The sequence below is a fragment of the Oxyura jamaicensis genome, chromosome 3 (assembly GCF_011077185.1).
Source record: "Oxyura jamaicensis isolate SHBP4307 breed ruddy duck chromosome 3, BPBGC_Ojam_1.0, whole genome shotgun sequence".
Lineage (NCBI taxonomy): Eukaryota > Metazoa > Chordata > Aves > Anseriformes > Anatidae > Oxyura > Oxyura jamaicensis.
In genome coordinates this window covers 27,141,748-27,156,531 of record NC_048895.1, presented here as the reverse complement: position 1 = coordinate 27,156,531, position 14,784 = coordinate 27,141,748, and the positions used below count along the sequence as shown (strand labels likewise).

Below are 14,784 nucleotides of genomic sequence, written 5' to 3'. Positions count from 1 at the left end.
AAAAGAATCCCCAAAAATGACATCATGATGGACCTTCTTCATGTAAAAGATGGAGCTAACTCAGACCTGAATGCATTTTATGGTTTTATTTCAATGGTATACAAAAAACAGGAAATAATATTTGTCTTTTAATTAGAGATTTCCTCCCAAAAGTCAGGAAAATGAATTACTACAAAATAACAAAGTGGTTTCCCTTTTCTCTTTCTAATTTAGCCATGCACATCTCAAGCTCTGTTGATGATAGTATTTTATACCCTTTTTCTTTTTTAATTTTATTTAAAAATCAGCACTGAAAACTAATGCTACCCATGTCAATAAAGCCCAAAAGTCAAACTCAAATTATTTTGATCAGTATCTGAAGTTCAGCCTGAAAGTGATAAATTTATTATCATATGGAATTCTTTCTTTAATCCATTCTGTTTTTAATATTATTTATTCATGATGTCACATTAAGAAGTTACACCAACATGAATCATAGCAATGCTGTTTATTAGAGTTCTTTATTCAGTGTTTCCAAAAAAGTAAGAAGTGATATACTTTCTGTATGTTTCAATCTGCATGATGACATCTTTTATGTCTTATATACTGATTTCTTAATATATAGACATTTGTGTTGCAAATGCTGTTTTCAATAACTATCTAAGCTGGTTTTCATAAAATGAGTAAGCGTAATATTTTCATGTGTTTAGGAAATGACATAGTAGTGACTTTATCAGCTATACATTCACATTGTAAATATTCTCTTAGTATTCCATAACGTAGCAGGCAACCCCTGCATTTTTGGCTTTTGTTTTGAACATTGCTATCTGCTTATCATCACTAAGTCAGGACCACACAAAGTATTTTCCAGACTTTTGTTTCCCCTTCATTACTCATTCTTTTAAATACTATGGATATTTTGACTTAATATTTATTCTATGAGTTGGGAGAGTATTATTTGCCTGCCTGCTTATTTGGATGAATGTTCTTCCAAGGAGTAACAGGTGTCAAGTCTCTGAAGATCTTTCTTGACGACCAGAATGTCATCAAGATATTTTTAAATGAAAACTGCCTGGTAAAAAGGCTAATTAAGAGTCTGTTGAAATCCCAACATGAAATAAAACACACCATTGTTTCAATTAGAAGCCAAGTTAACATCTTCCAGCTGCCTTTTTTTTTTTTTTTCTTAACTTAAAGCATTTTATGGTTAAAATGCTTTAAGAAGCTATTTTAGTTGGATTTTAAACAGTGTAGATCTGTTTCCCCGATGGCTATGCTTAAGATGTGAATTTCTCATTGAAGGATAACTCCACTACTTAGCCCATTGTTCTTAGTGCTCTCTTTTTTATAACACCATATGCTGGGAGTTAACAAAGGACACAAATAGATGGGAGGTTTCACTGAAGGCAAGAGAGTACTCCATGTTTTTCAGTACAGAACCAGAAACAATTGAATACTTTGTATAAAATTGCAAGGATTCATTCTCAGTGTCACTTTCATCTTTATTAATGACAAGAGTACCTCATTATGCAAATACCTTCTTTTATTCAGTAAGACTTTTCAGAGTAACGTACAGTCTGAAGGGGCAAGAATTGGCAAGATTGAGTCCAAAATTATTATAACTTTTTTTTCTTCTCTTTTCATATTCTTTCTGCTGTTCTTTACTTCCCTTTCCACCTTCTCATTGATCTCCTTTTTCACTTTTCCTAATTCCTTCTGCCTTCATTTTTCCCCCATTCTTCCATTCCTGACTTGTTCTATCTTGTCTCAAGTTTTTTCCCTCCACAATATCATTCACATTTAAATTTTCTCTCTTTAAGGGCTTGTATGATTCTTTCCTCTGCCTTTTCACTTCCTTCTGCATGCTTAACTGCATTTTTAGGCAGTATTTAAAATGAAATAATGTGCACAGCACTGAAGTACTGACAGAGCAAAAATACTAGGTCACCAGGATGCCTCTGTGTGGAAAAGGTGGAAGAAAAGTTTGGAAAGAAAAGTTTCACTTGCGTTTCCAATGGATTAGAATGCAACTGTGCATTTTTCATGACACCATTATCTGAAGATATTTTAAACTAGCATTTCAGTAAAATAACAGCCTGGTTCTTCATTATCTTATTCTGGTGTTACATTGATTGAATGTGATTGCAAATAGACAATTAGGCTAATGTAACATCATTCACCAGCAGTGGGGGGACACTGAATCCTAAACTGGAGCCATCTGATGACCCAGGAAAACCTATGACATACTGTACTGGGAACACAGTCCTATTGGGATGCATGCTGGCAAAGGCATGTTTTGTACAGTAACTTTCCATAACAGAAACAACTGTACTGAGACTAACACAGTTTTGTCTATTCAACTGCATCTCAAGTGGAGGCCTCTGTTTTGTTAACTCTGGAAGTTAGAAAGGACCTATGAATGTACACTTGGCTCATGTGCCCATATCAACAGAAATGTTTACTAAATCTGCAAGTCCCACAGCTGTTCTGTCAGCTTCAAACAGATCTTGACAGCGTTTCATACACAGAAATTTCATTATGTGCAGCCTGAAACGTTTCCTAAATCAAGGTGAAGTGATGCATCATATTCAGCACATCATGCCCCCCTCTTCAGCAATAATCACAATTACTTTCTGAGCTTACTTGAATTGCAGTTTTGCAGCTTTCCATGCTTTTCTTATTAATCTGTTTCTCCATTAGCCTCCCTTCTTTTTTTATATATAAATTTTGAAACTGTTAGCAACCTATTGATTCTTTTGGGATTCCTCTGAAAATACCCAGAAGCAGCAGCAGCTTTTGGTGTCTAGAGAAATTTGTTGGGACCAAATTAATCTTGCTCTTTCTGTGCAATTCCATTGTTCTCTGTAGAGCTATCTGGAAAAAAAATGGTACAATCTAACACGGGTAAAGTTGATAAAAGTTGATAAAGTTGACAAAGTTGGATCTTTGTAAGGAATCTGCATTCTTAGTAAGGATTTCAGCATCAAGGCCCAGTTCTATCAACATTTTATTAAAAAAAAAAAAAAAATGGTTTCCGGGTTTTGTAACTTGGTTTTTAGAAATAAGAGCTTATATTTCTTCTGTTTTTTTGAAGACCTATTCCCAAGATCCTTTTTGAACAAACTTCCTCTGGAAAAAAAAAAAAAAATTCCTCATGAAAAATAAAATGACTAGGTGAGTCAAAAATAACAGATACATTTCAATCCCAGAAAAATGCATACCAGCATTTGTTTTAGTGTGGCAATTGCCTGAGAACAAGGATTTTGGCATCTGTTATTTTTACATTCAGATTTGTAGCACACGTTTGTTTCAAGCAAAAGTAGGGAGCTTTCTCGTGTCTTTTGTCCCTCACTAGTCTGTTCTATATCATCTTTTCCTACATTTTCTAAGCTACATACTTGCTCTAAGAATATTGGTATCAGTTTATGCCCTTGTCCCTGCCTTGCTACGTGCTTATTCATGGTGTGCTTCATTTTACTTCCTCGCCTTTCTTTGATTAGAAGTGAAAGAACAGCATTATCAGAACCAGGATAGGTAGAATCAGGAACTGCTGCTCCCACTTGTCCCACATGAGGCATAGTGCATGTCATTAGAAAGGTTGTGCCACCATGGTTTATATCTGCTAAGTATATAGGGGATGCTTAGGAACTGCATTAAAGTCCTCTCTGTAACCATTGCAGCATCCCGCAGACATATATAACATTGACTAGGCTAATAATCAATAACAGTCTTGAAATCATCTTCTGTGATCTGTGTGAGTGGAAAGCACACAGCACTTCCAAATTGCTGGTTTGCATCAGAGTTAATCTCTTATTTAAATAAATCCATATTTAAATAAAATGAGCTCTGTTTCTTTCACTGCTTTGCATCTTGTAACTGAGAAGCCATTTAACTTTGTTCATATGAAGCAGAGTCTTGATCTGTCCTAATGCCATGAAATGAGGAGACACGAGTGTTTTCAATCACAAAATGACAGAAGCTGAGAAAAGTGGCAGTCTGTGTTTTCCCACACAAGTCCAATGCAATCCATGGAAAATAATAGATGGCCTGTTTTAAGGCCATCATTCCTGGCACTGACAAATGGTATCTTATATATAGGCTAAAAAAAAAAGACCTTTGGAAAAATATTCAGTTTGTCTGAAGTCCAGAATTTTAAGGGTTTTTGTTTTGTTTTGTGACAAGAGATAACCATGTGGGGCTGTTCATGTATTTTCGATCCATAAAATATGCTATTTTTAGGGATAAAAATGGGAAAAGAAAGTATGATCAGTTTCCAATGGTCTTTGAATAAAGGAAAGGTTTTTCTTAGAAATTCACAATTTTGTTATGCATAATGTTTCAGTGTGTTGTGTTCTTCAAGTACTTGTGCTTGAAATCTCAAGCAACAGGAGTGCTTTTATTGTAAAAGTTCACTGCTCCTGTGCATGGAGGGCACTGATTTTATTCCTAGGCTGTCCTCTAGTGGTACCAAAGCCACTCTTTTTAGTGACGGATTTCTTAGGTCTTTCTATCATTTCAAAGGAAAACAATTGGAGATGTTTTGCATTAAGATTTATTTTTGCTATTCTGACACTGACAGAAAGTTGGTCAAATTGTGCTTGTTGAAAATGATAATTTTTCACAATTACTAGGACAAAGATATAAATAGCAAAGCTGGCTGAGAATTCAGAAATTATTGCCTCTTTTCTTAAAAAGGAAAGATTTACTCTGACAGTGATAAGGATCTTCTTGAATTTGTTTTGTTTAATTATTGCAACATATTAAATGCCTTTAGAAATATTTGCTAAATCAGTTTTTAGGCAAATTCTTGTAATGCTAATGGACAATGAATTTTGAACACATATATGTCTTTACACAGGGTATTTTAAGTAGATTAGAAGTTCTTTGTAGCTTCTTGTTACTGTAGTGTAGTTAAGTCATTGCAATTATTCTAGGTGTGTCCAAAGGAAAACAGCATAGAATTTGGCTTCGGATGACTGTGAAGTTACACACCAAAACAGATTTACTCTCTCAGGCTCACAGGCTTTTTTGGGCTTAATGTCAGTGCCATCTACGCCTAATACATTGAGTTCTTGCAGAGCTTTTGTATTTTTTACATACCAAATTCTTTTGTGAAGATTATCACAATACAGAAAAAGAAACAGGGTTTTGAAGCAGCAGCTAGACAAGTGGCAATGCATCCCTTGCCATAGTACTTGAGGTTTGTTGTCAGGTGTTACGTTTTTTTGTTTATTTCTTTTTTCCCAGTATTATGTAGGAATGAATTTCAAAACTGTACAAGTGTATTAAAATAAAACTCTTCTCAAACCTGTCCCTCCAGGCCTCAAGCCCACCCAGACCTTTTCCTTCAGTAGGTTTCTCTTTAGATATTTCTAGGGTGTTTTGTAGTTTTGTTTGTTTCTGTGTATTTCTGTTAATCTTTTTAGCTGCAGTGCTCAATTCTAGAGGCAGCCATAAGTTTTCTCTTTCATTGTGTCCTCAAGGAAGAGAACACTGCATCTTTACAGGAAATCTTTGCAAGAATGTTGTTCTGAACTGTCACAGAAAATTCTGAGATTGTTATTGTGTTCATATTAAGCTTCCCACATGACCTACTCAGCTTCAGTTTATCAGATCTCAAAAAAGAGTAGACGACATCTTTGGATCAAGTGATATTTTTATTAGGAGTCATGAACTTTTAGCACAGCAATCCGGTTCTGAATTGTATTGACACTGACTTTAAGATTTCACTGTTGTTAGGACAGCTCTCAGTCTCTGTAAGCTTTCTTGCAGAAAATATTTATTCCAAAACACTAACAAGTTCAGAGGGAATTGCATTATTATTTAGAAACTCCTTTAGGTGATGAGACAGAATCTGGAGATGAAGCTCCTGATTCTCTAATTAGTCTACTAAAATTAAAGTATTAGGAAAAAGATGCTATGAGGATAGTTATGCATTAAAAGGGGTCCTCAGAGAGGTTTGCAGGATTTCCATCCTCAGACTTTTCAAGACATGTTTAGACAACCCAGTCTGGTTCAGTTTTCACCCAGCTTTGAGGAGACAGCCTCCCACAGTCCCTCCCAACCAGAGTGTTTTGGTGATTCTAAGATATGACTTGAGGTGAGCAAATTAAAAAAAAAAAAAAAAAATTGTTTTTATGCACTGTCTACTGATTCTATGCATAAGATAGTTTTGTTCCAGTACACCTTGGAGTAGCCTCTCCCTGTTGGCTCTGGTAGAACAGCTAAGAGTAACTTGCAGTTTTAAGTGCTGCAAACTTCTTCCTTCTGATTACACAAAGTTGAGTTTGTACATTAGAGGCCATGTCCTGTGGGTTGTTGGGCAGCAAGCTAGTTCAGTACCAGTAAAGGTTTGCTCCGAGAGCTCTTTGTCCATGTAACAGTTTTGTAATCTAACGAACTGTAAAAAAAAACAATGAAGCTCTCTTCACATCTGTATTTGCTTTGATTTTTAAAGGGTAAAGGTAAAAGCAAGAATAACAACTTATACTTGATCAAGTAAAGCACATGACAAGGCGTGAATGAGAAATATCAGTGTTAATGTGGTATTCAGTGTTTCAGATCAAGCTACAAATCTGATGCAAAACTTCTTTTCTTCATCTTGTTGTAATGTCCAGAAGAAATCAATTCACTGTTTCTTTACTCAAAATTTTTCAAATTTTTAAGATCAAAAGAAAATAATGACTTGCAACAAGTAGTTACAGATAATGATAATATCCCATAAACATGCAGAGGTTGCATATACTTCTCCAGATAAAAATCTTGTGGATGAGCTATAATTGTTTCTGAATGTCAGGATTGTCTCTTCTCATATGCAGTACAGTGTGTCAGCTGGCAACGACCAGGACATTTTAATTAAGCTCAAAGTCCTTTCCTTCATAGGAAAGACCTGTCACAGTGATGAGAAATGAGTAGATATTTATATACTTTTTCTTGTACCTTTTTCAGCTTGTGGCCCAGCACTGAGAGCCTCACTGTTCAGCTCCTACAGCTGATGGATATATGCGTGGAAGTACTAGCAAAAGTGTGGCACTCAGTGTGAAGTATGAAAGTGGACAACAGGGATAAAGGGTCCCAAAAACATACTCTGGTCCCCAAAACTGTGCAAGTTGTACAGAGCCCTAGTCTAATACATGTGCCACAACACTGAACAGTATCAACATGAATCTCTGTAAAGAATAACGTTCCTGCTGACATGAAGTCTTATGATTGTGGTTTTAGAAATTTTGAGAAAACTTCTATTTCATACCAACATTTAGAAAAGGATTTCTCAAACTCTTTTAGAGGGCTTCTTTTATCTATGTGGGAGAGTAGAAATGAGACTTCTGCAGTACTTTGGTCTTTATTATATACTTTGCTAAATTCCGGTCATCATATTTCACCAACAATGCCGTGCTTCTTTTCCATTTCACTTCTCTCTTGCAGATGAAATTTCTTCTACTAATACCTTGTAGCAGAAAGATCAAACTTGTTCAGGCTGATACTACTTTGATTTGATTCCTTACACATTTCAGAGTATTGACACTTGGATCAACCTCTTTTTTGTGAATTGAAGTGACATGTCAGTTGCTTGACCCATTCATACCCATACACAGCTTAAACAGAAGCAATTAAGTATAGAACATGTATGCTTATTTTTCCTTAGTATTTTTTTCCAAATGACATTGCTGCTATAAATTTAATGTACAGCCCCAAATAGATGCTTTTGTGCATTGTCATAAGTGTTTGTACTGACAAACATGGCTGGAGTTCCATGCAGAATGCAGGTTAAATACCCACTACTTTCGGAAAATGTTGGACCTACTGAATTGATAACACAGTTACTGTGTGCACTGCATTCCTAAATGTGATGTGCAAGTATAGGATTTACTGTGCATGCATATGCATATTGCTCATACACAGCAAGCGTGGCTCTTAGCAGAACTGAGATTTGTATATCTGCTTATCTGAGCATTCTCAGCAAAACGCGTGGACACACCAAGCTTTACTATCTCTACTATATGCTGTGACACTCAGGATGACTGTACCTTTAGCACCATTAGATATTTCTCATTCTTTTTGCAGTAGCTATGGTGCTGTTTAATAACTGCCGTCTCCACCTCAAATATCAGGTATCCCTTTGTCTAATATTATGGACAACATAAGTGATGCGACAATAATCTTATGTAATCTATTGGAAAAATGCATTTAGTAAAAGTAGGCAAGAATCTGAATTAGTAGAGGTTTTCAGACTATGACCCAGCTACATTACTATTCCACTAAACCAAGTGGTGAGTATGGAACAAATTAAACTTGAAAAACTTGAAGCTTTTTTTTTCTTCACAGTAAATTGCACTTGTATATTTGGAAACCAACAAGGAACTTTTAGCCACAATGGTTTCAGAAGCCTTCATGGCTTGAATGCAGCTGAAGTGTAGGCAACGCCTTCTGTTTCATGTGTCATATATTTTCAGGAGCAAATACACAGATGACTAGTTTCAAAGAAGAGACTTAAGGGAATTCAAGTTTGAGTCTGTATTTACCCAAAAGAGCTCAAAGAGACTGGAAAAAAATATCTCTACTTTCCAGGTGTGCATTGGAAGTCAATTTGATTGAGCCAATCTTAAGCCAGTAAAACAGTAAACAATGCAATGGTACATAGAGAAGAGCATACTGATCGATCCTTTTTCTAAATTCAGTGACTAAAATGAAAATAAGAATCAACAAAATACACGTGCTTTTAATCCCCCCCTACACACACACGTTTATAAAACACCGAAAATGAAACAGTTTACTCCAAGGTATGCTTAGGACCACCTGGCCAAAATTTTAAAAATCTAATACATTAAGATTAAGGGTAAAGTGCTCTAAAACCCACAACATAAACTCTTCCAGACATTAGGATATTTTCCATTTGCACATGAGTTTCACTGTGCATACCCATCTTTGGTTTTGTATAAGGTACACATTGTAGTGCCTGGTGACAAACACAGGTTGACATGACCTAGGAGAGGAATAAGGAAAAAGAACAGGAGAATTGCTTGCAAGATGATCCTGAATAGCTACTGAAGGGTAACTTTTTTTAAAAAGCTAAAATGTCAACATATGGTGCAGTTTGAAAGCACTGAAGCCTGAGTTTGCCAAAAGCTGCAAAGCTGATAAATAAAGCAGTAAAAATATTAACTGGACACTGAAGTCAATTCTAAATTTGGTTACTTCAAGTGACTATAAATTTAAGCAGATAAACACAAGACTATCCAGTGAAAAAATGAAAATCTTTGACTGCAAAAGTACAGATGGAGGGCAGGGCACAATGTTATTTGAGGCACAGGGACAATAAATCCCTAGGAGTCTGACTTCCAGGATATACTCAGGTTGAGAAATATATGAGTGCTCCAGAGAATATAAAGTTCAAGGTCACAGAGAGTTTCTTGCAAAATTTTGTGACTGCAGACAAGAATCTGTCAGATTTCAAGTTTTTGCCTGCTTGCAGTGAACTATGGTGATCACACTTGGTATCTCCTGTTGGAAATAACATTTTTCATCCATGCTTTCTATAGTGCTTTGAAACAGACAGATTGTTAGCAGGTGCTATTATTTCTTTCTGGTACTGTGTGATTTGGTAACGTGGAAAGTGTTGTAAAATTCACTGTTTCTTTTACTCCAGAATTGGCCCTCTCATTCATGTAAAAACATTATAATTTAATATGCCTCTTACAATCCTGTTTATGAAAACAAACAAACAAACAAACAAAACCTTTATGCTATGAACTGTCAACTCATGCAAGGTTCACCTTCCTCTTTAAGTAGGCAGCTGGTATCAGTTGTGTCCTGTGTCCCATTCTGCCAAATGGGTTATATTTGAAGACAGAACAAGATCAGTTAACCTAAAGATAAATACATATGTTGCCAGCTGTTTTGCTACCAAATGTAGCACTGTCAAAACCTCTTCCTTGTGTTGTGTCACTCAGTACTGTTAATAAAAGACCCCGAATGTAGGATTCAAAAGCTTTCCCTCTCAGTGGTATGTGTAGTTACACTAATGTAGAGGAACAAATACTCCTCAGGAGTATGCTGCTGAAATAACTGTTGTACAGAATCGTATAGAAGTAAGCCAGCTGAAGCCCCTTGTATATACACAGGCAATGTTTTTCTAAACATGTACACCATGCATCCTCTACATCCCTGAAACCTAGATAAAATGATTTGATGTTTTAATACACTTTTTCTGTTTCTATATAGACGGAGAGATATATAAAATAAAAAGGAAGCTCTTTAGAGGAAGAAGAATCTATAGCAAAAAGAAAGTAATTCTTCGTAGTTATCTGTGTTCTATGTTTAAGCAAATACTATGCTTTGTGCATTGTACTGCCTACTCACTCAGTTGTCTCTCTTGTATTATTTTAAATATCTGAGCCTGCCTATTGAGGAACGCTACTATTTAGATGTGAGATACAGAGCACAGCCTGAGCCAGTAACCTCTGCCTTAGCTTCCTAGCTTGAGCCGTAGCTGAAATTGCTGGTGGGAGGAGAGGGCTGCGAGGTGTCAGCAGCAGGAGCCCAGGTGCACAAAGAGGCCAGAGCCTCTTTTGTCCACCCAGAAAGTGAGGGGGACAAAAGAAGTAGCAGGGAATAAGGAAAAGGGAGAAGCAGCAGAAAAAAAAAAAAAAAAAAAAAAAAAAAAAGGTTGAAAAACACTGCACCAGACCATAGATCTCCTTTGCTTGGAACATCAGGAAAGATCCACGTGTTCATTGGTGTATATTACAGTAGGCAGTTTCACAAATGTCTTGTTTCTAGAGTGAATGCTCTTCAGTTCACAAGCATGTTGCTGCAATAAGCAGGCATGACAAAAAGCTGACCTGGAGACTGCAATAAAATGGGAAAATGCATCAGAGAACTTAAAAAGCAGCACCCAAATAGGCAAGTCCTGGGGCTTGACTTACCACATGACTTCTTCACCTGACACTGCAATCAGATCTGTTCTGCTCTTGTGACTGGAACACACTGATGGACATCTAAGTTTTAGCACTTTGCTTGATGAAATATCCAGTGCTTTCTTTTGCTGCCAGGGCCACATCAGCTTGCAGTGTACTCATCTCTTTCCATTGTGTATGTATACAAAACTTTGGGCAGCTCACCTTGTCCACAGCTGTGTTTCTTGTTTTCATCACCAACATGTTCCTAGAGGGAACATACATAGCTACACTCGGGATTGAGAATGGTGAGGCCTTTGCATCACAAAGGTACTTTATATGTTCATAAAAGGCTTTGTTACAATTTCTGCAGATAACTTACAACCAAATAATCCCTTCTACAGAGTGTAATCAGCAGCAGCAAAATATTTTTCTTGGTGTTTTTATATACGTCACCAAATTCTGCCTGAGGCTGCCCTTTGAGATCCAGTACAAAAATATTTCTCCAAGTACTCGATGTTACGCGTGCTGAGCCCTGCTTTCCTGGAAGCAGCTGAACACCTGCCTGCTGATGGGAAGTAGCAAATGGATTCCTTGTTTTGCTTTGCTTGGGCACGTAGCTTTGCTTTGCTTTACCTAGTGAGCTGTCTTTATCTCAACCCATGAATTCTTGCACTTCTACTTTTCCAATTCTCTCCAGCATGACACCTGGGGAGAGTGAGCAAGGGGCTGTTAGCTGCATGTTGCGGTTAAACCATAACAATGTTCAAATAAATCAGGGAGGGAAAGCCACAATATTATGGTCCTGCATTGCTCTGTAATAACTAGCAGAATTTGCTGATGTTTTCAGGTAGGGAAGTTCATCCTTCAAAAACAGCATTGACATTTTAAGTTGCTTCTGTCTTCCACACTAAATTATCTCTCTTCATTATAAGGGGGTTTCACCTCCTGAACTCAGACACCCTGGCAGACTTTGTGAATAAGCAAAATGCATTTCAACATGCCCAGGAGAGTCCCTTTCAACTGCTGCTCAAGCTCAGCCTGGCTGGCTTCACACTGGAATGCATTAAGGATGCTCACATGGTCTGTGAGCATGGCTCATCTGGGAGGCAGTAACTCCCTAAATCAATTTTGGCTTGTTCCATGAGAGCACATTTCTCTCAAGCCTGGATGCTGTGTGTTCATGAAGGGCAGACCAAATGTCAGCCCTCAGGAGCTCTGCAGGGCTTGTCTTCCCTCGAGCATCTTGTGTAGCTCTGTGCTTTGCTGCTTTACGCATTCTTCCTGAGGATGACAAATCAGAAAATACCAATGCCCTGAAATCACTGGTAGGTTTACTGCTTTCCTTGAAGTTTCTGGCATGATTATTAAGGCCTTCTCATCAACTATTGTATTCAGTTATACTATATGATACAATGCCTTTTTTCTAGCATGTCCTCTGCCATGTTGTTTGTACCTCCTGACTTCTGTATTCATTTTAACATTCCAGATTATTTTTTAATCTTCTGTGGGTACCATCTCTACCAAAATGTCTTCTCCCTGTAGTTCTTTTGTAGTCTGCACATCCAGCAAAGCCTTTAGATGTATGAAACAAGAAGTGTGCATGGACTTTGTCCATCCTGGCTGTCTGTATTAACATGCTTGACCTGAGTACTCTAAATGAAATAAAACGCTTTTCAGTTTCATTTGTACTAGGCTACAGGGTGCTACAACAAAAGATTAATGGCTATAGCTGGCGTGCTGACAGGCAGAGAGGGGTCATTGCTGCCCTCTTGTTCCAGACAGATTCCATTCCTCGAAGAAAGGCTGCACTCCTTAGGCCTAATGACAGGTTGACATAGAATTTATTTTCTTGGCAGAAATAGCAGTTGGGATGGAAACGTGCATGTTTTGTACAGCAAATCTTTTGTTTCTTTCATTTTTCTTCAGTTAAAAAGGTTAAACGTTTTCTTGGGAACCTTAAACTATTCTCATTCATTCTAGAAAAAGAAACTGTTGTAATACTAGTAGGTAACTATACATTTCCTTTCACTGCTGAAATAAACCCAGTTCATACAATGCACGATGGAAAGGCTGTTTTGCCGTCTCTCAGAAGAACCATGTTGTGTTTTGCATGCTAACTAGATCTGTTACGGGACAGGGAAATCCTGAGCAGCTTTCTTAGATTAACTTTGGCTAAATTATCTTGGAGTATTTATGCAGTTCTTCTCTGCCTTGAAAAATTTCTCAGACACAGTTTCAGGCTATTTTCCTTATTCATATAAATTGTCTGAATTTATTGTTCGTCAAAATTACTTCATTTATTGTTTACCAAAGTTACATCTTCAGTGTTTGTCTTTTACTCTTCTTTATGTTTCTCTGTTTCCAGGCACTAGCACAGCTACTGTTGAATCTTCCTACTTGTCTGCATAGACAAAACTATCAGGTTAAATGCATTTATTTAGGGTTTTATGTCAAATAAAAACTTTTTAAATGGACTGGCAAAATCATTTTTGTTCATACCTAAAATAAATATTCCAAAAAAATCGAAACAATGTAAATCACTGAAGTTAATTGAGTCTTTCTTATATTAAGTAAGGCCTAAACAAAGAATTTGAAAAAACACTTCCAGAAGAGAAAAACTGCTATAGACCTCTATTTCATTACCTACCTCTTAAAAACAGCTTGTATTCTAATTTAAAGTTGTTTCTTTACAAATCAAATGCTCATTGCTTACATCTGTTCATTTCTCCTCTAGCTGTGTCTAAGCCTTCTGAAGAGCAAAATACGCTTGATCCACTGGAAGAGAAACTTCGAACCCAAATAGAGGAAGAGAAAAAAAGGTATTATTTCTGCTTAAAATCATCCTTCAGAAGATAAAGTATACCAATATTATATTACAGTTTTATACATACAGTTAACCTCAAGGTTTTCTCTGACATCTTATAAAATGTTAACTTTGTGGTTCACAGATAGTTCTTAAATTTGTGTATGTGCTCTTGGTTTGTCTGTAAGATGCCACAGTAAGTGAGTGGGAAACCTTTATGATAGGGCTAATGGTCAAAAATCAATAAAAATGACTTTATGTCCCCCTTGAGGATTAGTATTAAAACTTTGTTCTTTGAATCCAAATGTACTGTGAAACATCTTTGTAGATTCATGAATGTCTCGCCTTCCTTGACCTAAGGAAAATCTTTTGTCTATACAGGACTAAGTGTAAATAATATACAGAATATGAATTAGTCAACCAATCCTTCTGTTTGTTTTAATGTGGCTGTAGCTAAGAGGATAAAAGGAAAATAGATGCAAGGATATCATTTCTAAGTAATTTGCTATCGGTTATATTAGCTGTGACCTGTGAGGAAGCTTCTGGCTGTTTCATGCTACAGCAAATATTTGACTACACATTAGTTTCTGTTTGGAAGGGTAATCAAGGCATAGCTTGACATATTTGAACCTGTATTTAATTGTTGATCAGTATTGGTCACACTAGAACTTCAGTAACTTTTTCAATGAAATCAAATTTTTCAAGATAAGTTTCTTTTACCTACTGTCTAGTGAAGTTGTCATAAAATATAAGAAGTGTTGGAAAATCTTTAATAACCTTTCTTCTTAAATTAGTTATAAAACAATGTACAATCGCTTGAAAGGGCTGAAAGTAGAGATTGAACACCTACAGCTTCTCATGGAAAAAGCAAAGGTGAAGCTGCAAAAAGACTTTGAAGTCTGGTGGTCTGAAGAGGCGACAAATCTACAGGTATAAAGTCACTCTGTATTTCTTCTATTTTCACATAATTGTAACATCTTCAATCATTTCTTAAAGAAGTACTTAATTCACTAGATAGAAAGCAATGGCTGCAAGATAGAGCACAGGAAGTTCTGCACCAACATACGAAAGACCTTCTTCATGGTGAGGGTGACGGAGCACTGG

General features: G+C 36.6%; 1 protein-coding gene across 4 annotated transcripts in view; it reads left to right on the top strand.

Moving 5' to 3' along the window:
* Positions 1 to 14,784, top strand: part of KIF6 (kinesin family member 6) — a 170,137-nt gene that overhangs the window by 139,165 nt on the left and 16,188 nt on the right. For 3 of the 4 annotated variants that reach the window (XM_035323279.1, XM_035323277.1, XM_035323276.1), the window contains 2 exons: positions 13,612 to 13,696; positions 14,475 to 14,610. In XM_035323279.1, the coding sequence (XP_035179170.1) occupies positions 13,612 to 13,696; positions 14,475 to 14,610 (221 nt within the window). Of the gene's footprint in view, positions 1 to 13,611; positions 13,697 to 14,472; positions 14,611 to 14,784 lie in introns of those variants that run through there. The other variant, XM_035323278.1, reaches the window with a different exon arrangement.